The following is a 24,293-nucleotide window of genomic DNA, read 5'->3' as shown; positions in this document are numbered from 1 at the left end:
TTGGGCCACGGATTTTTTTTATTTGTCACACGATTATTTTGCGTTTCGATAAATATCGCGATTAACATTAATTTAAGCAAATTAAATGTTTTCTCCTGTTCTGATTGAAATTTTCAGTTTAGTGTTCTTATTTAATTAAAATTAATTGCAAATCCAATGACATAACCTTTAATAGGCTTTTAAGGACACTAAGTAATGCAGCAACCCTTGTACCTAGACACGCTGCGTTATGCCTTTGATAATCTTTAATGTTAGGAATTTTATGTTTGTTATGAACAACAACGTTGTTATACAACTAAATGTTCGTGTTCGGCGAAACAGGCCACTTTTAATATTTCATGAAGCTAGTCAACACCTACTAACTAGACGTTTTAATTAAATTTCAGTCTACATTGTTACCATTTAACGCCCTCCGTGTTATAAAAAGTAATGTTAATAAGATCCGGCCTCGGGTTTTACGCAGGCCGTAAATCAGGCCTCTTTTCATTTTGGCAGAGGTGTCTGTCCATTTCTTTTCCGGCCTCAGAGGAATTATACGTGTCTATGGGCAATTGTGAGCTTCCTCAGATTCTAAAACTAATTTATCTTCGTTTTTAATTGTCAGCTTACAACTTCGTACCAAAATTAAGGCGAGAAGATCAAATGTACAAATCCCACTAGTCGCAAAATGAGCAGGAGAAAATAAAAATCATTAAATAGTAAATGAATACAATAAATCATCAATCTAAAATAAAAAAATTACGTAATTGTAAAAAAATTAAACCAACACGAAACATATTTATATATTTCGATTCACAGAACTTTTCGCACCATTTTTTATTGCTGTTGAAGACAGACTACTTACGTCCACCTAATGATAAGTACTTAACGCCGCCCACTGACTCTAGCAACATCAGGAGTACAGCCTCATCGTTGTTTACTTTTAAGCATCGCTTGAGGAGTGACATGTCACAGAGCTGATGGAACACTGACACCTTCGCCGAGAGTTAGCTTCAGAGCTTGACAGTAAATTTAGAACTTTAACCTGCTTATAGCACTTATGTTTAATTTTTAATTATACTGTTCAAATCATCAATTTCTATTATTATTACACGCTGGTCTCGATACAATTACAAATCGATTTTATTAGGTATGTTTAAGCGTGCAGAAATCCAGTTAGAAACCCTGGGAAAAGAATTCCGAATCAAGCGAGGAGTCAGGCAGGGAGACCCAATGTCCCCAAAGTTGTTTTCAGCAGTGCTAGAGAACGTCTTTCGCAACCTTGACTGGGATTATCTAGGCCTCAACATAGACGGAAGGAAACTAAACCACTTAAGATTCGCGGACGATATAGTTCTGCTTGAAGAAAATCCAAAGGCACTCGAAAAGATGATCCAAGCTCTAAATACTGAAAGCTCCAAAGTGGGGTTAAAAATGAACATAACAAAAACGAAATTGATGACTAACTCAGAAATAAGGCCCATTGAAATTGATGGACAAAAAGTAGAATATGTTGACGAATATTGCTACTTGGGTCAGATCATCTCCCCTAAAGACCAAACAACCAAGGAAATCAATAAGAAGATTGCTAATGGGTGGAAAAAATACTGGTCTCTTAAGGAAGTTGTAAAAGCTAAAGAACACAATATGGCAACGAAGAGGAAAGTATTCAATACTTGTATTCTCCCATGCATCACATACGGCTGCGAAACATGGTCCCTTACAAAACACCATAGAGAAAAACTGGGAAAGTGCCAGAGAGGTATGGAACGAAGCATGACAGGAACAAGAAGACAAGATAGAGTTAGCAATGTGCAATTAAGAGAAAAAACAAAACTAACTGACATCCTGGAAAAAATAGACCTCCAAAAATGGAGATGGACCGGCCATATGTTGAGATCTAGACAAGAAAAGTGGAGTCAAATTATAACGAACTGGTATCCAAGAGATGGCAAGAGGTGTCGAGGACGTCAACAAATGCGATGGGAAAATGAGCTGAAACTTACCGCCGGACCCAAATGGAGAAGAGTTGCTCAAGATAGAAAACAATGGAGACTACTGGAGGAGGCCTTTGCCAGAAGGCACACTGAGTTGAGAGACATCTTATAAACAAACAAACCAAAAGATCCAATCACAAAGATAAATCTCACTCAGTTTAAAGGGCTAATTATTATTATTATTATTATATAAGGGTGCAGATATAATATTTACATACGTATAAAATTAACTATAAATCTATTTCATAGCCACAATTACTCTTTTATATGACTCGTGAAAACTGAAAAAAATATTTATATTCATAAATTATCTATATATTAATACGTGAAGGAAAAACCCCTTCCCTTTTTACGAAAATTGCGCGAACGGAGGAGTATGAAATTTTCCACACTTATAGAGAATGTAGAGAAGAAGTGCACAGTGCTAACATTTTTTTTTAAATAATGCAAAAAGGATACATTACATCAATAAAGAAAACATTACACACACTACATACCATATATTTGACGCACACACGCATGCATACTATTTATTGTCAAACTTTTGTTCTTGACGTCTGTGGTCTAATTGAGAATAGATTAAATATTGTTTGTTTTTAGTAATATTTTTTTATAGTGTAGCCTTGGCGAAATTTGTGATTATAGAAGTATAAAATACAATCATAATAGTGTACAAACTTACAATTCCAATTAATTATAGTCGAATTTCGACTACTGCGGGACCTCTAGTAATTATAATTACCTAATATTATCCGGCTCTTACCACGATTGTCAATTTAATTGATTTCCCGTTTTTAAAGTTCTTGCAAATACCACGCTCAGATATAGACCGATGACTGTGAATCTTAATTTAAGGATTTTCGGAGGGGGTAAATCTATAAACCCTCTTTATAGTATTTATATGCTACCACTGAAACTCGATGACTCGCCCCGACAAGTACACTTACATGGACAGAACGACATCGACAAATTTTTCAAGTTACTTTCTAAGTTTTGTATTAATAATATTGTCTGCAATGTATAAAACCGCTAAAGTTTTAAGCAATTCGCATTCGTGAATTGTGCCGGTTAAAATGTAATAAAATCCGGTTGGCTTACTGGGCCGTTATTTCATTCGAAGGCGCTTACTTACACGCTTCCGTGTACCATACTACGAGCATACCTTTGTCGCTCGCCTAAAATTAAATTCTCTCAAGTTTCATATAGGTAAACAGATTCTTCGCGAAACGACATCGGGATGACATTGCTTACGCAATTTCAAAACTTAGGGGAGTAAATGTTAGGAGTCGTGAAAACTTTACAACGATCTCACCACAGTATGAATAGGAACCGAAGTACCTCTTTTGAAGTGAATCAAAATTAGCTATAAATTGCTTTCGGATTTTGCTTTTTACTTACTCTTTTTGTTATATAAATTCCTACTACCGGGCGTATCTAATTCATAATTTATCGTTTTTAAAGTCATTATAATTTCAAGTAATGTACTTACATATAATAGATATCGCTATATATAGTTTATAACAACGGTACAGATGGTTTTTAAACTTATATTATTTTTAGCTTGAATCATTTTTCTAATGAATATATAATACAACGTGTTTCAAAAATATTCTTCTCAAAGTGAGCTTGGCGTGTAAAACATTAATTTCTTCGTAACTAACTTTACCTGAACACCTTAAGCGAAAGTAGCTTAAGCGAGTCCACGAGATACCAAACTAATCGGATTACTTCCCTTTGCGATATTAAGGTACCTCCACATGGGAAATATGTCTAAACACTGCAATCTGCTGAACGTTGGTATTGTATGAATGTGTATATGATTTTACCTAACAACTGTGTGAATGCATAGGCTATATTTAAAAAACTGTTGAAATATTTACAATATACGATTTTTTTAAGGCATTGCGTAATTGAAAATTAAAAATTAACGTATTTCAACTTAAAATTACACACTATCCTGCCACTGACCACGACTATTTGTAAAAATGAAATAAGTGAAAAAATGAATTAAAATTAGGATAGTAAGTTTCACATCCGGTATCCTCTGATGTCACCGTCACTTAAGGTTATCACCAATGACAGATGCTGCCTCTGACTAAAAAGGCAGTTGCTTAAACTATTCTGCAGCATTTGTACAATGGTCGTAGGACCTCTTGTACTGGTGGTAGGACCTCTTGTGAGTCCGCACGGATAGGTACCACCACCTTGCCTATTTCCGCCGTGAAGCAGTAATGCGTTTCGGCTTGAAGGGCTTGAAGGCAGCCGTTGTAACTATACTGAGACCTTAGAACTTATATCTCAAGATGGGTGGCGCATTTACGTTGTAGATGTCTATGGGCTCCAGTAACCACTTAACACCAGGTGGGCTGTGAGCTCGTCCACACATCTAAGCAAAAAATAAAAAATAAAAAAAATGTTAATATAATAGATGTATGGTAAGCAAAGATTCAACTTTTTATTTAGACATTTACAGTCCGTAAGAATTAAATTTAAAATAAATACTTAAACTTTTCAGAGAGTAAAACGCTGTTGGAAATAATAAAAAAAACGAAGCCAGAAATGCTCTACTTATTGAATTTCAAACAAAAATTTGATTGAAAACAGTTTTCCGTATCTGAATAGTTTCTAAGAGAAAAATAAACTAAGCTATGCATTTTCTTCGTGCAAACAAGTTCTTTTATGAGAAGACAGAATGCAGACACCGTGAATGACGGTCGCACACGAAGCAATTAAAACTTACAAACGTGTGCTTTGTGAGAAAACTACCGCAAACATAATTATGAGACGAATAATATCGTTTTTTTTTTTTTTTTTTTTTTTTTATGATTGAAAGTTTACTGGTGGCCCGAAGGCCTTTCCAGTTTCACCAGGACAGGTGGGCGAGCAAAGGCTCAGCCAAGAGGGGTGGGATTTGCTAACAACTGCCCGAGCGCCTCCGAAGGAGACCTAACAACTCAAGAGCAATTGTTTCGCGAATGAATCTACTACCGGATCGGAATCGCGACCCGCTGAGAAGATCCGGCGAGAAACTCAGCGGGCTGATGCATGGGTTAGGTTGCACGTCGACCTCTTTGTCGAGTTCGACGAGTACGGTTACCGGGGTCCCTAAGCCTGCCCCTAGTATTAGAGCTGAAGGCATCTAATGCAAAGGTTATTGGATCTGATGGATCCGTAAGGACGTGTCTAGGGCGTCGACGGTGACTGGCTCCTGCATGATCAGGATTCGGGGAGTAGTCAGCGGCGGCAACGATAAGGCGATTATCATGACGCATAGCCTTATCGAAGTATCGTTCCGACGCTGACTTCATGTATTTCCGAATTGATTCGAGGCCCAGGTCGTCGTGTAGGTCAACGTTCCTCACGAACCACGGAGCCCCGACAGCTAACCTGCAAAAGCGGGATTGTAGGGATTGGAGGGTGTCTATGTGTGTGCGGGCCGCGTGAGCGAACACCACACTCGCGTAAGTCATGACGGGCCTTATGCAAGTTTTGTAAAGTGTCACCTTGTTCCGAAGGGACATTTTACTCCGCTTACAGATCATGGGGTAGAGTCTACCGAGAATAAACGCGGCACGGTCACGGACTGATTTTATATGCGGGCGGAATGTCATCGATGCATCCAGGGTAACGCCCAGGTACTTGACCTTCCTGGCCCAGGGTATGGGTTGTCTAAAGAGAGTAATCGGGGGTGTGAGATTCCTCCTCCTAATCCGGGAGGAAATCCGTGTGGAGCTTCCCCTCTGAAATAGCACCGCAGTACTTTTCGCTGGGTTGATGTCTATGCGCCATTTTCGGAACCACTGTCCTAGGGCTAGGGCTGCGCTCTGAAGCTTCTTCGCGATTAGGGACTTATTTCTACTAGAATAGTAAACAGTCGTGTCGTCGGCGAATAAAGCTAAATGGGTCGGCGGCGACCGGGGAATATCGTTAACGAATAAGCTAAATAGGAGGGGTGAGAGGACAGAGCCTTGCGGGACTCCAGCTGTGAGAGGTCGTGGGGAGGAGCGGGTTCCCTCGACTCGATATCGAAAAGAGCGGTTCGACAAGAAGTCCCGTATGATGAGCACGAGACTATCCGGCACGCCCATGTTGAATAGTTTGAAAATCAAACCATTGTGCCAGACTTTGTCGAACGCTTTTGCGACGTCGAAGAAGAGAGCTCCCGTGTATAACGGTTTTGGTCGATTAAGCCCCACAAGAATGTGCTCCGTGAGGCGGTGCACCTGTTGAACGCATGAGTGATTTGTACGGAATCCGAATTGTTCATCGATAAGAATGCCCTTGGATGAGACGAAGTCTCTGAGGCGTTTGTAGAGCAGACGCTCATACAGTTTGCCTAGAGACATGAGGAGGCTAATCGGGCGGTAGCTCGTCGGATGATTTTTTGGTTTACCGGGTTTATGTATGCCGATAACGTCCGCTTCTTTCCACACCGCGGGAAAGATACAGTTCGCCATAGCGGCATTGAAAATAGATGCCAACATCACGATGAGTTGGACGGGTAGAAGTTTAATAACGCGGTTGGATATACCGTCGGAACCGGGAGCCTTGCGAGGACGTAGGTCTTTGATCAAGTCTTTAACTTCCATCGGGGTGACGGGTGGTAACGCATCAGAGGGTGGCAAGGAGGCTCTGCGTTCTACCTCACTGTCTACTAATTCTACATGAACAGGGTCCACGGATTGAGTGCTGGGCGTGCACTGGGTTTGCAATGTATCGGCCAGCAGCTCTGCTTTTTCGTCATCATCGAACGCCGCGAGTCGGCCTGAGGGGCCTACGAGGGGGGGCATAGTTACTACCGTATCCGATTTGAGAGTACGAGCTAAGCGGTAGTAAGACCTTTGGGAGGGCGCGAGTCCTTCTAAGAAATCAGACCATCTGGCATCTCGGACTTCGGCGATGCGAGACTTTACGTCGCGTTGTAGGGCACGCATTCGAATACGATTTTCCGCGGTAGGATACCTGTCGTAGGCGCGTATCGAGGCGTTCTTAGCTCTAAGGAGTTCCCTAATATCGTCGGACAATTTGAAGCGGTGAAGGAAGTCCTCCGCTACAACTTGTTTCGATGACCTATCTAATGTCGAGGTGATGTGTGACGTTAAGATGTCTATGGCTTCAGCGGTATCCTGAGGAGACGGGATAGAGTCCGGGTTAAACGGGAGCGATGGTGGATCAGATTCAGCCAGGCTGATGCCCAGCGTGTGCCAATCCACCACAGTCCTCGTGACGGGAACGGAATCGGGAGCGCGACCGAGCTTCATAACGACGGGACGGTGGTCTGAATCTAACTCTGAAACTACTTCGATCGAGTGTAAGCACAGAGTTACGTTTTTTAATAACGCTATGTCGAGTATATCCGGGCGATGCGCGATATTTAGCGGGTAGTGAGTCGGGGTTAGCGGAGCGACGATATCGAAGGCGAGATCATCGACTAACGCGTCAAGCCGCCTGCCATTCGGGGTTGTGGTGTGTGAGTTCCACCTGATGTGTTTACAATTTAGGTCGCCCGCCAGAATGACAGAGCTCCCCATACCGAGCAGCGCCTCGATATCACTGCTTAGAACGATCTTATCCGGTGGAAGATAAACGGACGCGATAACGATCGGCGCGTGTCCCGTCAGTGAGATTCGGCACACTGAAGCTTCGATATTAGCGAGCGCGGGAGGATCGAGCGGGACGCAATGCAGGGCTCTTCTATAGTAAATGACGGTACCACCACCACGGGCAGAGAGCCTGTCGTTCCTGACCATGTTATAGTTCGCGATTTTAGGGTCACGGCGCGCGGGCTTAAGTAGGGTCTCCTGCACTAAAAAGATATCAATTTGATGGTCACGCAAAAAGTCAGAAACCTGATCACGCTGATTTGCGAGACCGTAAGCGTTAAAAAATCCTATCGTTACGGATAGGGGCTTTATTCTACTTATATACGCCATTGATTACCGGCGGAGTGAGGGGAGGACGTACGTATTTAATGACGCGTATACGTCGGCGTATTCCTGCACAACGGCGATAAAGTGTTGTGCAGTGGAGGCAGCGCGAATGGCGTCGCCCAAAGCGTTAACGCGCTCAAAGTTGATCGACTGAAAGAAGTCGATCGCTAAAGCGAGATTGTCGGACGCGGTCGGAGGGCAAGTCGCGGGAGAGGGACGAGTCGCGGGGGCGGTACGAATCGCGGAGGAGGGAGTTGTAGCCGTGTTCGTGTACGGCAGCGGTTTTGCCCAGGCCGAGACACTGGGCACCGCCGCCGGAACGAACGCTGGCTTAGCCTGCGACGCAGAGGGTGCCGAGGCTTTGATGTCTGGGCCGGAAGCTCGGAGGCGGTTTTGGCGGGCGACGCGGCGATTTATTTTAGGGGCTCGGGGGCAACCACGGTAATTCGCGGGGTGACCCTGTGTTCGACACAGGACGCAGCTAGGCGGTTCCGTCGCGGTTTTTTGGTCGCGAGCGCAGAGGGCCGTGGCGTGATCGCCCAAACACTTAACACATCGGGGGCGCGCGTGACAGTTACGGGAAGAGTGCCCGTACAATTGACAGTTATGGCACTGGCTAGGAGTGCCTTTTTTATGGGGGGCTTCGACAGCGATACCAGAGAGCCTACAGACGGTCTGTGTGTTAAAGATTTTCTTACCCTCGGGGGTAGGCTGGAGAGCGACTAGAACCATATTATATGGCTCCCTACCGCGACCGGTGTGCATACGGTGCACAGAATTCACTGGTAGGCCTTGTTCTAACAGGTCGGCTTTTACGAGCTCTACATCTAACTCTTTAGGGATTCCGCGTATTACAACGCGGAGTTCGCGCTCCTCCTGGAGCGTATACGTATGGAAACTTATACGCTCCTTACGGAGGTAAGAAGAGAGGGCCCTATGGTCGTCGGGTGTTTGAACCTTAATTTGAATGCCGTTCGCGAGGTTACGGGCATTCGTGAAATTTATATTTTTGGCCTTAAGGGCCAGGCAAACTCGATCCCAAGCTGCCTTCTCCTGAAGGATAACCGGGGGAGGGGTCTGGGTTTTATTTTGTGCCACCGGACGCGGCGACGGAGTGGCACGGGCTGGGGGCGTAACGGGAGTCTGAGGGCGGGGGCGCGACGCGTTCACGGCTTTGCTAATTTTAGCGGCCGCGGGAGCTCGAGACTCCGCGGCACGCTTCTTACCCTTCTGTACCAGGGTGAATCCATCCGTCGATGAGGCGGGGGCGAGGTCGACCTCCATGTCCGAGTCAGAGTCGGAGCACGAGGAGGCGGGTGCAGGCGACCTACGAGCAAGTGTAGGTGTTTTAGAGGGCGCGACGGAGGCCGCGGATGATCGCTCAGCTGAAACGATGGTCACGGCGGACGACGCAGCAGCTTTTCTCGCCAGTATAGGCGACACGGGAGCGGCAGGCACGACAGAGGCTGCGGTGCTCAATGCAGAAGCTCTGCACGCAGGTACAGGCGACGCAGGAGCAGCGAGCGCGGCGGAGTCCTCGAGAGGGCTCGCAGTGTGATTGGCCTTGAAGGCCAAAAACTCCGAGGCGAGCTGTGGGTGGCGAAGTCGGAGGAATTCCGCGAATACAGCGTCCATGATCGCTGAGTACCCAGGTGGGGCGGCCCCGGGTCTTGAAAACACTCGCCTTGCGGCGAGGCCCCAACTTCTCGGACCTGAGCGGTTCTATTGAACACAGGTGGCAATGCGGCGCGATTACTACAGGACAAAGAAAAAGCACAACAAAACAGAAATTACGAAAAGAAACAAAACAAATAAATACTTGCAGGAAACCACTTTGTCGGCAGATGTACCACGAACACAGAAACAACAAAAGGAAACAAAACAAATAAAAACTTCCAGAAAGAGCACTTAGTCGGCAGATGTACCACAAACACAGGCCGCGCGAACAATGGCCGGGCTAACAAAAGCCGGGCGAACAAAGACCGGGCGATCGAGTGGACGATGAGCACGTCCGCACGTGACGGGTGCCTCTATCGGAATCGAATAATATCGTCTTGAGCCTTGTGATTAGCAAGTACAGACCGCATCAACATGCCCAGATGCGCATACCCAATTAGTAACAGTAATGTTTCCTACATTTGAACAGAACGTTATTACTCGGTTCAACTATGTTGATTTGAACTAGCAACATCCTAAAGGCAATTGGATTTACGTTTAAAACACTTGACTTAACATCACAAAATGTCGTCACAACTTTGATATTATCTTCATAATTAATGCACTAGACGATGACCGAGCTTTGCTCGCTTTTTTTTTTTGATAACGCCATCTTGTTGTGTCTTTAAAGCGGTTAGTTGCCCTCAATTAAGAAAAATAGTATTATTATTCGCCAATAGATGTCGGGAACAGTTGATTATTGAAAACACGAATAAAACAACATTTTATGAAAATAAATCGTAGCTAGATCGATTTATCGCCCCCGAAATCCCCTGTATATTAAATTTTATGAAAATCGTTGAGGCCGTTTCCGAGATTCAGATTCTATATATATTAATATACAAGAATTTCTCGTTAAAAGGTATAAGATACCAAGGTACACTTACTGTTAATAAGGTTTTCTTAATGAAACTCAAAGTTCGCATTCTCAATTCAGTATTACGATCTGAAACACATATTGAGAATGGAAAGTTGCAAAGCTAACGAGGAACTGAGGAGGATATGTCAGTCGCAAGTCTGAAAGACTTTAGGGTGACATTAGAGCATCATAAATTTCACAAAGTCAAAGAAGATGTCGCAAAAGACAGGGATAGCGGTCCAATATTCATTTTTAAATGAAAGATTGAACCATGATTTTAGGAATTTCGAGGATTATGGAGGAGTGTCTTCGTTTTAGCTATATTGAGATACCATGTCCTTTTCTAATATATGAAAATAAACTCGGGTCTACCAAACGACTGTTGGATAATGATTCCAGTATTTTCATATCCACCCATGGCGGTTTTCATGATTAGCAAACGTTAGAAAGTAATGAAATATTATTAAGTAGATGATAAATTTTCGTAGCAATCTTCAGATAATAAGTCTAGATATAATTTACAAAGATAGTTCTCGCAATTTCACAAACATATCAATTGGCCATTCTGTAATTAATTAACTGTGAAGGAGATTAGATTTAACTAATTAAAAATATATAATTGTTGGGTATTTATAATATTACGTTAATATATTATAATGGTTTATACGCATCTGACTTTGTTGAAAAAAACATTTTTTGAACATTGAAAGGCAGGAAAGAAAACATAAGGTTTCTGTCATATTCGACTTTGTTTCCTATACCGGACCCAAAATCAACGAAAGGAACACGAAAATTCTTGATTACTGAACTGCTAACAAAAAAATTATTTAAAATATTGAATATTAGACAGCCAAATAATACGTGCACCAGTGAACAGGAGTGAGTTATATGAAACTGTAGTCCGCAATTGGCTTCCGATCTCTCAAAACGAGACTGGGAGGTGTATTGTGTACCGGCTGTCGAAAGGTAAATACAAACAAACTATTCCAATATTGTTGAACGCTGCTCTACAACGGCTTTTCGCGTTCGCATTATGGTCGAGCGGGTACGCAATAAATAATGTAGGTACATTTTATACGATACAATTAATTCCGTTGAACATGAATGACTCATAGTATGAATTATATTTCATAACTAGCTGACCCGGCAGACTTCGTAGTGCCTCATTCGATAAATAAAAGACCTAAGCTTTTGTATAAACTAGTGGTCCCGCAGTACTCGAAATTCGACTATAATTAACTGAAATTCTAAGTTTGTACACTATTATATTTCTATTTTCAAAGACTATTATACTTCTATAATCTATAATCACAATTTCGCCAAGACTACACTATAGAAAAATATTAATAAAGACAAACAATATTTAATCTATTTTCAATTTGACCACAGACGTCAAGAACAAAAGTTTAACAGTAAATAAATAGTATGCATGTGTGTATGCGTCAAATACATGGTAGTGTGTGTAATGTTTTTTTTATTGATTTAATGTATTTTTTAGGCATAATTTTAAAAAATTATAAAATTCTGTACTCCTTTCTCTATATTCTCTATAAGTGTGGAAAATTTCATACTCCTCCGTCCGCGCAATTTTCGTAAAAAGGGACAAAGTTTTTCCTTCACGTATTAATATATAGATTATACTTAAAACAAACAAAAGGAATCCGTCCGACGGGGGACACATCAAAGGGAAAACAAAATTGTTATTTTTATTTAATCCCGAGCATTTTCATATTTGTCTGCCTTTTAAAATTTCTCTGGATTTCCTAGATAGATTATATCATCGTCGATGAAAAAATGAGCTCACACACCATAATGTTAATTGAATGGTATTTAAAAGAATGATTTTTCGAAGTCTTAGGATTTTAAGTTTCTTCTAAGCTAAAATTCCACTCCCTGGAGACAACATATTAGATCAGTTTACTTTGATTGACGCCAATTTAGGTTTGTGGTAAGCTATATTTCTCTTAAACATTTTTTTATCAAATCCCGATAAATGTAACTCTAATCTAAAACACAATACAATATTTAAATTTCGTTTCCTAAAATTAACTTAACATAAAGAACCTCGGATAACATTCAACGGTCTTAAAACGTTTATTTTCACGCATTTATTTAGAACAATTAATTTGAATGGCAGCACACATTAATCACTTCTACTACTACTTGAGTATTACTACCAATAGTGTGTATGTTAATGCTTACGTTCACTGCCTGATTGAGTTTAATATCGAGAGATATATACAAGACACCAATGGCATTCGGAAAGCACCCGCATTGGATCTAGATCAAATTGGTATGCGAGATATCAATGCATCAACAATATTAACTGCTCACATGCATTCCTGTGGCTAAAACAATGGTTAGCTTATACGTTCAAGCATTATAGAGACGTTCACGTATAACAATGGACAAACGGGCTTTATGATTTACAAAGTGATATTAATTAATACATCCAGTAAGACGTCGTTACCAAATAACGTAGACTTCAAGTAATTGTTTTAATGCGTCATCTATTCGTCATATGCATGGGAATTGCTAACCACTTAACAAAAGACATGAGCTAGAATAATAGTCTACAAAAGCAAAAACATCTAAAAGATTTATAGAACAAATGGAAAACAATTAAGATAATTAATAGAAATAAACAAAGAAATCTCTATTCTAAAATATTTCTCTCGATTACTACCCAAACAATACAACAATATACGTAAGATAAAAACTGAATGGGAGTGAAGAGGAGATAAAACAACAGATTCTGAAGGCTCCATTTAAAAAGCGGTCGTTTTATATCAGAGGATTATTAACTTTAATTGGTTTCAGGACCTGCTGTGAAATGACGCCTATTGTAACTTCCCTCTTTTGAAACTCTGTTCATACTTTGCCATATTAAAATATTTTAATTAAAATTTTAAACTTTGGGACATAATATGTCATTTTTGTCGTTCATATAAATCGATATGATGCTTATCTAGATAGTATCAAGATAATAAATCCAGAAGAATGTGGTTATTGTAAAAGGAACCTACAGACCGCAGAAATAATCTTAATAGCACCTAACCGGGATTGAATACGGTACAGTACATTTATTAATTTTATTTGATTGAAATACTATTTCGAGAAATAAATAGGCTAGCTTAGTGGTCGGCAACCTTGTCAACCAAATGAGCCAAATATTTAGACATAACGCACAATAAAAATTTGTTCAAAGAGCCATATTTAACATATATTTTTATAGCTCTGAGCAAGGCGCGGGCCATAACTGATAGAGTAATTATTTTTTTATGTAAAAAGCTACAATTTTTTTTAACCAAATATTTTAATATTTGTTTCTAATCAAATTATGTCATGATTGGATTATTGAAACAGAAAATTTAGCCTCTATTATGGCTGACTCTATTTGCGATTCCAATTTCAGTTTTTTTTAAATATGTGTGGTACCCTCCAAATTATTTTCTTATTTCCACTCTAAGTACGTGGTCATGACTGGAACATTGCTAAGACGGGTATAAACTTGTTTATTGAAGCGATATATGTATAAAAATCCGAACGTGTTTCGATAGATATTGTACTTAGTTGGTAGAAAAATTAAAATTAATGAAAGAGTTCTTTTATGTCACAGGTTAATTGTTTTGATCCTACCTTTCTTTATGCTACTTATGATCTAAGCTTGAAAAGCTATGACATTTTCAATAAATAAATAAAAAAACTACAGTGAATAAAATGGGAGATAAATATTTAAATTAGTTTCATCAATTGGTGTTTATACCTATATATAGGTACATATTATATTTAAAAAAATATATACCTTAACTTTTTTCATCAATCTCCGTACCAATTTGAGGTGAAGGTGATAATACGAGTATACTACTATATTATTAACATTAAAAATATATAAAATTACTTTCTTAATATATAACATAAAAATTTATTTCAGTAGAAGTGCAGCAATACCGCATCACAAACCGGTTTACGCTATGAAAGTGACTTTATGAGGTCATAGGAAATGGTTTGCCATTAAAACATTCACGTTTATGTGCAATGAGGTATCACTTAACATTAAAATTCAATAACGCATCCCATGAAAATTTTCAATGGAAGAATACTTTAAAAACTTTACGGCGTTGTCTGAAAATAATACTCAAAAGTATTTATTATATTAATTAACCTATATAATATTTGGATAATCGAGAAGTTTGATAAATCTTATTGACTCTTTAAATTATATGTTATAATATATTTAATGTTAAATAGACAAATTTAGAAAATAAAGAAATTGATTCCTTTTTAATTAAGTAGCGAGATCTATTATGAAGATAATCACAATTGACATCTATAAAATTATACTTAATCATTATATGCATCGATTGACAATCTACCCAATCTCCACTTAGAATAGTTTATATCAAATAGTTTATATCAAAATTTAATGTGGTCTTCAAAGTTTTTATATATTATTTTGTGGTTCTAATCTCACTTTTCAATGCTTTTTAATTTAGCTTCAATGAAAAATGAACGAACTCCCAACTTATTAACCTAATTTTTCAAGGATCGAAATTATTCACATAAAAGAACGCCATTTACGAATCATACATTCCTGTTAGCATAAACGTGAATTCTTTGATATGAATATGGGTTTCTTTTTGTTTCAGATTTTTCAAAGAAAATAATTCCGAGCTACGTTTCGCAAATAAGAACGAAAGCGCTTTATTAACATGTAAGTATGAGCCCTTATCCTGATATATGAAATACTCGTGTACGGTAAATATGTGTGGTACACATGGCCGTTTACCTGTTACCAAACTTTTTTGTTTTGTTTAGTTAAGGTACTGTTACACATGCTCGTTTCAAGCATGAAAGCATGCTTCTATTGAGCAGTTGCTACTTAGTAGCATGCGTGTCGGAATGTTGCTCAAAAGTAGCATGCTCATTTCGAGTTGGCTTAAAAATCAACAGGCGTGCGATTTTTTAGCATGCTACCTGCGGCGCGGGTGGAAGGGTGCGTGCTTTAAGCGCGTCTAAGCTGGTTTGCTTATTGAGCATGCTAGTATCGATCAGTCGTTTGCAACAAGTATAATACAAATACATACAGAAAACACATAAATAAATAGCATACTTAAAACTAGCATGCCTATTGCTAGCAAATGTAAACTGTTCATAAGCATGCTCGTATTGAGCATACTCAATAGCACGCTTTTTAGCAAGCTATTTTAGAACATGTGTAACAGTACCTTTAGGTTATACATAACAGCACATAAAACTCAATCTCCGTTGTACATACAGATTCATTATAGTCTATCGACCTTAGAACCGATGGATTAAATAACAGTTAGTTGATATTAGTTTTAATCTTAATTAGTTTAAGCGGTCCTCTGCACTGCCTGCATCCAGCAGGTCTTTGTGGCGAGGCTTGGGGGAGGCCTTTGTCCAGCAGTGGACGTCTGTGGGCTGATGAAATAAATTAGTTTTCACTACATATGTAATAAGACAGGAATTACTTCTATTGAAATCAAATGAACTGGCAATAAACGGCTCTGGTCCTAATAGCATTTATAATATTATTAGAATAACACTGACGAAAGCACTATTGTCGTGAGAGAAACGATAAACAAATAAATTAAAAAGCACTAAAACTGTAGGTATACCTTTTTCACCAAAAATTAAATTTTTTTGTGTTTTTCCGGTCTACGAGACGCGTACATCATCAATAAGAAAACCACAAATAAACCCAAAATAATTTTATCATTTTCGAGACTTCCACGAAATTTTCACTTTCACGAAACATTCTTATACAAATAATATATGTACATTAAATTTATTTCATCGTCATGTTATACCGTGACCTAAAGATAATCTTGAAATAAATGGCCATTGAGTTCTGTTAAGCTGATCCGTCGACATCGGATCAATCGTCAAACGGGCTTTTCTGATCCCTTAATGATAAAAATGCTTGTGTTTTACAACCAGGCTCTTTCAGATTTTTACTCGATTATTAATTTACTATGACTAAATATAATCGTAAAGCATCAAAATGCATTATTACGATAATGATGACTTTTTTGGATCATCCCCAAATATCACCTCGCTCCAGAAAACGGCCTCGTCCGAAAGAGCACACACGTACTTTCTCGCGTCATTGGTAAAATGGCCATCCCAGAAGCCGTATTGCGCCGGCGAGAGACTTACACCTGGTTCGAGGAGTTAGACAGTGTAGATGCCGATAAAATGCTCCAGCAACACAACTGAACAAAGTCCCGGGTCAGCCCGGAAAACTAATCTGTCCGCTTTAGAGTGCGTTGCAAACAATCCCTACTTGTAAAACACACCTATTTTAATTTTGATAATAAGACTTTGACATCTCAAACTTGAAATTCGAAAAAAAATTCTCTACTAACGTTAAAAGGATCTACTTGGAATTAGTTAAAAAATTCTACGATTAATGACATTCCTGCAATTAACAGGTCGTTGGAGTTGAGCAGCTCTTGATTCCAGCGAACGAATTAAATAACGTGAAATAAATTGTTATTACGTGTTCAGCTTTAGGTAGCGTTGTTAAGGAAAATTCTTGCTACCGGAAAAGGATAGAATTTTCATCAATGCTATATATTATGTGTTTATTATAATTACTTCAACTCTTATACATAATGCATAATAATACTAATCTGGCGACTTCTACCGCGAAGCAGTCATGCGATGTCTCAAAATTGGAGTGGCGAGATTCAAGGTAAAAACAATTTACTGAAATAAAAAAGTAGATAAGTCGCGTCAAAAGAAAAAAATAGTTTAAAAAATTATCAAGTAGGTAGTACATAGGAAACAGGAGAGATGTCAAAGAAGACGAGTAGAAAATCAGCCAATAGGGTGGACGAGAACAGCACTGGTCCGATATAAATGGACGCCTGTGTCAGAGCGGTACGACACGAGAACCCTCTCATCGTGGCCGCCGGTAACTACATTCACGATCCTGCGGACAGAATGGAAAACAGTCGACGTAGCCCCAAACACGTCATTTCGGATCCTCCCCATCCAATAACGGTGCTTTTAGGTACCTCAAGCACCGGTCATCGTTCTCGTCGAACCCATCGCTTGCGACGAAGGGCTCGACTAGTAAATTTGCCCACAGACACAGCCCACAGTTTCTCGCCGAGTCTTCTCAGTGGGTCGCGTTTCCGATCCGGTGGTAGATTCTGCGAAGCACGGCTCTTGCTAGGTTTCGTGTTAGCAACGTCGTCATGTTTAAGCCCCGTGAGCTCACCTACTCAGCTTAGGTAAGTCAGGAGGCTCTTAGATTAGGTAGGAAAAAAAATCCCTTTTTTTTCCTACTTAAGCTGAAAGCCTTGAGAGAGGAGGTAACACAGGATTGCTTGATCTGATTTTATATTAGAACAGAGACAAAAAATCTAATACATTTAAACACCTCAGCTATAGAGGGTAAATAGTGGAAAATTTGTTTAGGCCAGAGTGATGCAAAACATATCATTCAAAATAAATAGGCGAGATAGAAAGACAGATATAAATATATTTAATTTACAAAGGACAATGCCCAAAAGTGGGCCAACTTTATGTCAAAACTATTTGTACTTGAAAAACTATGCCTTATTTTTTCACGTTGTTTAGTTTATGTATCAACATTTCTTTCAACCTGGCATTGTTTTCCTAAAAATAAATTACCTACTTAATTGATAACATCCCACAACTATCCGTGCCATAGTTTTTAAATTCGCCAATAGGCAAAGGGCTTAGCCCATACAGCCTTATAGCAAACCTATATGCTGTCAAACGAAAGAGTTGTCTGTGACTTGAACAACAATTAAAAAAAAAAAAGCTAATGCTTATAATTCACAGGCTTCTTAGTTTATTTTTGTTCAATTCAATATTTATTGTAATAATAATTATTACTTAAAACCATGAATTATTTAATATTTTTAGATATTAATGATTCCATTAGTAAAAATATCAATGGCCTGCCATTACTCTTCTTATTATATATGATCAGAGTTTTGGCAGCAACCCGAGTGAAGCGTCACTTGAATTTTTATTTTAATGTTTTTTTAATAGTTTATTGTGTAACTTGTATGATTTGTATTTGTAATATTATGTATAAAAGGTCTGCGTAAACTCATGCTCAGTCAATGTGGTATTCGTCGAGTTGACGTCAAAACTCCCAAAAAGCAATAAAAAGAGATACACCGGCTTTTTATTGACATAAAAAATATATAACTTCGACAGACTAGGCTGTATAGGCTACGCTCTTTGCCTGCTTATTGGCGAATTTAAAAACAAAAACAACAACAATATCGTTGCCGGCTTCCGGATTTTCATTTCATTTTATTATTATTATGAGGATATAATAATAATAAAATGTACGTAAGGGCTTATTTCTAGCAACATTAACCACAATTAACTTATTTAATACTGTAAATAATTATGAGAGCGATTATTGATTTCGAAGAAAACAATTAACAACTTAATTTTAGCTGCAGAAAAAAACAGATTTCTCTTAAACCTGGGTGAGAATATAAAAATCGTTTTCTGAATATGAAACGATATTTCTTTGTCTATCAAATTAAGTTAAAACCATAGATTATACACGTTAAAACCATCATGACAGGACAACTTTTTTTAGGGGCCCAAACGCCCATAGAAAATGGGCATTGTCCTTTGTTACATATATATTTATCATATACCTATGTTAATATCTTTTTGATACAAGATACATCATAATGTATATTTCCCTCTTTTATATCTCGTTTAGAGCGAGACATGGGACGGAAAAATTGATCGTAATTATCTACCATATTGAATTATTAGGTTATAGCAGAGAGACCGGCGTGAATGGTAAAGAAGCAAGGCGTATTATTTCGCGTTCCCGCCAAAGAACGAAGTCTCTTTTCTTCCATTCCATAGAATATTTTTTGTCTATTTTGTCGATTTTAATGGGCAAAGGAATTACAGCTCATACGACAAAACGAATTATACGGTAAGGCTAAAGTAAAATAGTGGGACTTATAATATTTATCACTATTATTTATTTATTTATTTTATCACTATTTCACTAAAATCTTCAATAGACTTTTTCGAAGAATTCGAAACACTATGTCAATTTGCGTATAATATATTTTACAGCTACTGAGCGGTTATCATGTTAATATATAATACATATCCCAACACATTTTTTTGAAGTCGTCGTGGCTTTGTGAAGTCGTCGTAGCCTAAAGGATAGGACGTCCGGTGCAATCGTATCTAGCGATGCAAAGGTGTTCGAATCCCGCAAGCGGGTACCAATTTTTCTGATGAATTAAAAATATATTTAACAAATGTTCACGATTGACTTCCACGGCGAAGGAATAGCATCGTGTAACAAAAATCAAATCCACAAAATTATAATTTGCGTACCACCCCGCCTATTTCTGCCGTAAAGCAGTAATGCGTTTCCGTTTGAAGGGTGGGGCGGCCGTTGTAACTATACTGAGACCTTAGAACTTATATCTCAAGGTGGGTGGTGCATTTACTTTATAGATGTCTATGGGCTCCATAGCCACTTAACACCAGGTGAGATGTGAGTTCGTGTGAGTACTGAGTTTCTCGTTAGATCTTCTCAGTAGATTGCAATTCCGATCCGGTGGTAGTTTCAGCGGATATATGTTACCCCTGTACACATTGAAATTACTACCATAAGTAAAATAAAACATCAAAACAGACTCAAAACCCAATTTTGAAAGAAACATGAGATATCAAGCTATGCTAAAATTGTTTTAATTTTTTTAATTCAGCGCTTCAGGTAGCAATTGTGGATCATCAACCATTTTTCATTATCACAAGCGAAAAAATACAACACAATTGCAGGACGTGGCTACTCAAGTTTTTTAAACACGTTCATTTAAGGGGTTTTACAGTTCGTTATTTGATATATCTCATTCAACACTGAAGATGTTGGCTTATCTTATGTCAATCAATTCAATTTAATATTAATCGTTAAATTTACTTTTATTCATTACACATGGATTCAATCTTTGTTGCAAGTTTTTGGCAGAATAGGCAATGTTCCCTTTGCTTATTCAGTAGACGAAACAACCAAAAATACTTAGAAGCCAAAAAAATATCTATGACATTACACAAGCCCACAACCGACGCGTCACTGTCGGGTTTTTATTTTAATTTTTTTAATTACACACTTAAAAACGACAAAGAAATAATTGTGATACATGTGATTTTAAATATATTTCGATGATAATAATAGATTTAAGATTTGTTATGGATTTTTGTATGTCGAAAAAATAACGAGGTAAGAAAAAAATGCATATTTTGCCTCTGTGGAATGTTGTTTGGAATTTGTGGGATCGATAACCTGGACGACGAACCATGAGGGTGACGCTAAGGTTATGTCTTTAACCGCGAATCGTATTCAGAGTTCAAATAACGGTCCCTCAGGATATAACAGGCAGACTTGATTTACGTCCTCGAAATTTGGTTATACTGGAACTAGCTAGTCTACTATAGTATCTAGATCCCCATTTGCCGCCCTCAATCCGTTACGCTTACCACTATTGTAAATAAATAATAGGAATTCGGCTTTGCTTTTCTACGATAACAAGTGCTCACTTCCAATATCCTTAGAACGCTCAAAACCTATGGACTATCCTTTGAGATGTACGCCTGTTTTCCAGCTTACCCTGCCTGCAGTTCGTGCCACGAGCCCCAGAGTCCCAGCCATTAGTTTGAGTGGAGTGTCCCCTGTGTCTGCCCACACATAGCCCTATAAGCAGCCAAAATTCCACGTGACACAACGGACACAACCTCCAGCATGGACCTGGAGAAAGCCCCTTCTCTCCATGAGGAAGACTCAAAAGTTATCCTCACTATCAGACTGATTATGCAGGGGAAGGTAAGATAAAAATAGTCTTTAACTATAAATTGGCAGTGCTAAAGTTTTTCAATCTATTTTTATGTTTGATATGTGAAAATGTTTGTTTTACCTTCTCTTTGTATCACACCCATATCTAAAACCAAAACAGCCAACTTGTTCAGAAGAAATTTTGGTTGAATTAAAACTAAATCCATTGCATGTTAGAAAAATGTGTTTATTTTATCTTGCTAAAACTACTACATCTGCATGTATATGAACACTGACTATAATTTTCACACTTCTCTTACTCTTATCAATTATGTCTTGTAAAGAGTTGTCGGTTAGACCATAATATTATAATCTAATATAACTTCACTGACAACAATCTTGTTAAGGTGCACTTGTATATGGCTTCTGAACACAAAATCCTGTTTGCAGACATGTTGGCTTAATTATATGAATTTAAAAAAAATGTAATCATTTATGTCTTTTATTAGTTTAATTTGGTGCTTTCAAAGTTATTAGTAACTTTAGATTATGCATGCTACTGAAGAATCTAAATATATCTGAAGATCTAAATATATTTTAATCTTTGTGTACTACAACAAAGACACTAAATTGTAAATTTAATTTTGAATTACATTGCTCAACTCCTCTGCTAATTTAGCACACCTAGATGTGACTAGATTACCCTGACATGTGAGATGTATTGATGCTATCCACATATGCTGACTTTTACATATAGGTACTTTTAATTGGCTGTTATCCAATACAAAGTACAACTGGCAAAATGCCAACTATTGGCACTTGCCCTGTGCATTAAACATATTGATTTGTATTTTTTCTAATTGCTGTAATGTATCTGTTTTTTTTGTTTTTGTTTAAAAACATTTCTTTATACCCTGTTTGTTCAACTTTGGTTAAATAATGTTGTAGTTTCCATTTAATAATAATAAATATAGGATACTTAATGCATTATTTTGAAGTTGAATTTATCAATCGAGACACATGTTGAGCAAGAGCATTGTTGGCATACTGTGGGAGTCGACATGCCACTGTGTGAAAGATTGAACTGGCATCTTAAAGTTCTAAAACTGTCTACGTGCAACCTCAATGCGTCTGATAGCTACAAAGAATCAGTTGATGTTACATCTATTTTCGAACCCAGACAGGAAATCTTTTGTCATTGCTATAAATTTTACTGTGATAGTTTTATTCACTTTCATTCTTATTACACAATGACAGTTCAGGCTTTTTGTTATTCAAATAAAATTAATTTGTTAACAGGAAGTTGGGAGCATTATTGGAAAAAAAGGAGAGATTGTTAAAAGATTTAGAGAAGAGGTAAGCCCAGACATATATATTTTTTTAATGAATACATGTGTATTTAGAATTTTATTAATATCAAATATTTAGGTAAAATGAATTAATTTAAATTTTCGTTTCAGTCCGGTGCTAAAATTAATATTTCTGATGGATCATGCCCGGAGCGTATTGTTACTGTCACAGGAAACACAACTGCTATATTCAAGGCATTCACACTCATATGCAAAAAATTTGAAGAGGTTAGTTTTAATTTTCTATTAGCTTTGTAGCACCATAATAAAATACTATACTATAATATTTATAAAATAACATACTATACTATATAAATAACAGTGTAGCAGAGATGCAAATGAATGAAATTGAAGATACATGTATTGAAAATTTATTATCATTTTCATATTATTATGTATTGTGTGACCCACCCCTCAATATAAAACTGACTGCTTTGTGCCAGAAATATGTAGAGTTGTGGACTTGCAATGCACTTAACCACTAGAAAACAAACAAACATTTTGCTTTTAATGAATAGAACAACCTGTGACAATATTGTTTTAATAAAGAATCTGATGACATTGATTCATGTTGTTGTTTGAAAAGATAAATAATGTTAGTATGTTGATACAGTGGTGCACTCAGTTCAATGAGGGCGGAGGCGGCGGATCGCGTGCTCCCATCACGCTGCGGCTTATTGTGCCCGCCTCGCAGTGTGGCTCACTTATTGGAAAGGGGGGCTCAAAAATCAAGGAAATCCGTGATGTCACTGGTGCCAACATTCAGGTAACTCTAATATTAAATCCTCTTTTCCGGATAGAAATTACATTAAATCGACACATGCAAGGACATAACATTGTTAATCATATTTAGCTAAAACTGAGTTAAAATGTTTATCCCTTTGCACCTGTCGAAATATTATTGGGTTACACCCTAAATAGTAGTACTCTTATAATATATTTGAATAGGGTAAACTTGAAGTTAAATTAAGAACATTGAATTGTTGATACTAATATCAAACAAAACGTACCTTTAATTACAAAGCCTTTCACCCCTCAATGTTTAGGCTTTTGAAATCCCTTCTGCAATATTGAAAAAAAGCTTCTGTGTCTGCCTTGTAAAATTAACCATAATTAAATAACGGTGAGAATGAGGAGGATGACCGATATTCAAGTACTAAAATAAAACTAGTCTAAATTTCATCATCTAGTTCCATTCTGATTTTCAAACTTGAAACATCTCAATTTAAATTTAATGATCATGGTGAAATATGTAGTTTTGTTGTTTTATCGAAAAAGAAGGATGCTTAACCTCTTTGGCAGTAAAATAAATTAAATTAAGTATAGACATTTTGTTACTCAATCGTATAGCATGTCAATTTTATGGTTAAAAAAAACTTGGCGCGGTGTCAACGAATACAAATTCTAATGGTGAGATTTATTGATTTCAGGTGGCGAGCGAAATGTTGCCGAATTCAACTGAACGAGCGGTGACAATCAGTGGAACCTGTGACGCTATAACCCAATGCATTTATCATATTTGTTGTGTTATGTTAGAGGTAATATTCAACATTAAATTTTATCAACAACATTAATATTTTAACATATTTCAAGAACTTTAAATTTCAATGCACCTAAACTAAAATTAATAAT

The 24,293-nt window shown here is 38.0% G+C and overlaps 1 protein-coding gene and 1 long non-coding RNA gene across 12 annotated transcripts in view; one reads left to right on the top strand and one right to left on the bottom strand.

Moving 5' to 3' along the window:
- LOC101744309 (poly(rC)-binding protein 3) overlaps nucleotides 1-24,293 on the top strand; it is a 197,584-nt gene that overhangs the window by 157,170 nt on the left and 16,121 nt on the right. For 7 of the 11 annotated variants that reach the window (XM_004923979.5, XM_062670093.1, XM_021346569.3 and 4 more), the window contains exons 1-6: nucleotides 20,576-20,763; nucleotides 21,146-21,363; nucleotides 22,612-22,668; nucleotides 22,773-22,889; nucleotides 23,275-23,427; nucleotides 24,092-24,199. In XM_004923979.5, coding sequence (XP_004924036.1) covers nucleotides 21,283-21,363; nucleotides 22,612-22,668; nucleotides 22,773-22,889; nucleotides 23,275-23,427; nucleotides 24,092-24,199 — 516 coding nt within the window. In that variant the 5' untranslated portion in view covers nucleotides 20,576-20,763; nucleotides 21,146-21,282. Of the gene's footprint in view, nucleotides 1-15,130; nucleotides 15,196-20,564; nucleotides 20,764-21,145; nucleotides 21,364-22,611; nucleotides 22,669-22,772; nucleotides 22,890-23,274; nucleotides 23,428-24,091; nucleotides 24,200-24,293 lie in introns of those variants that run through there. The other 4 variants (XM_062670094.1, XM_038013065.2, XM_021346564.3 and 1 more) reach the window with 2 other exon arrangements.
- Nucleotides 15,746-16,711, bottom strand: LOC134199366 (uncharacterized). Its single transcript, XR_009973827.1, has 2 exons — nucleotides 16,603-16,711; nucleotides 15,746-15,926 (listed from the first exon to the last, which is right to left on the bottom strand). It is a non-coding gene; the product is annotated as an uncharacterized LOC134199366 (long non-coding RNA).

Source organism: Bombyx mori, chromosome 9, assembly GCF_030269925.1.
Source record: "Bombyx mori chromosome 9, ASM3026992v2".
NCBI classification, from domain to species: Eukaryota; Metazoa; Arthropoda; class Insecta; order Lepidoptera; family Bombycidae; genus Bombyx; species Bombyx mori.
The sequence above is the reverse complement of the archived record's forward strand: the minus strand, read 5'-3'. Positions and strand labels throughout refer to the sequence as shown.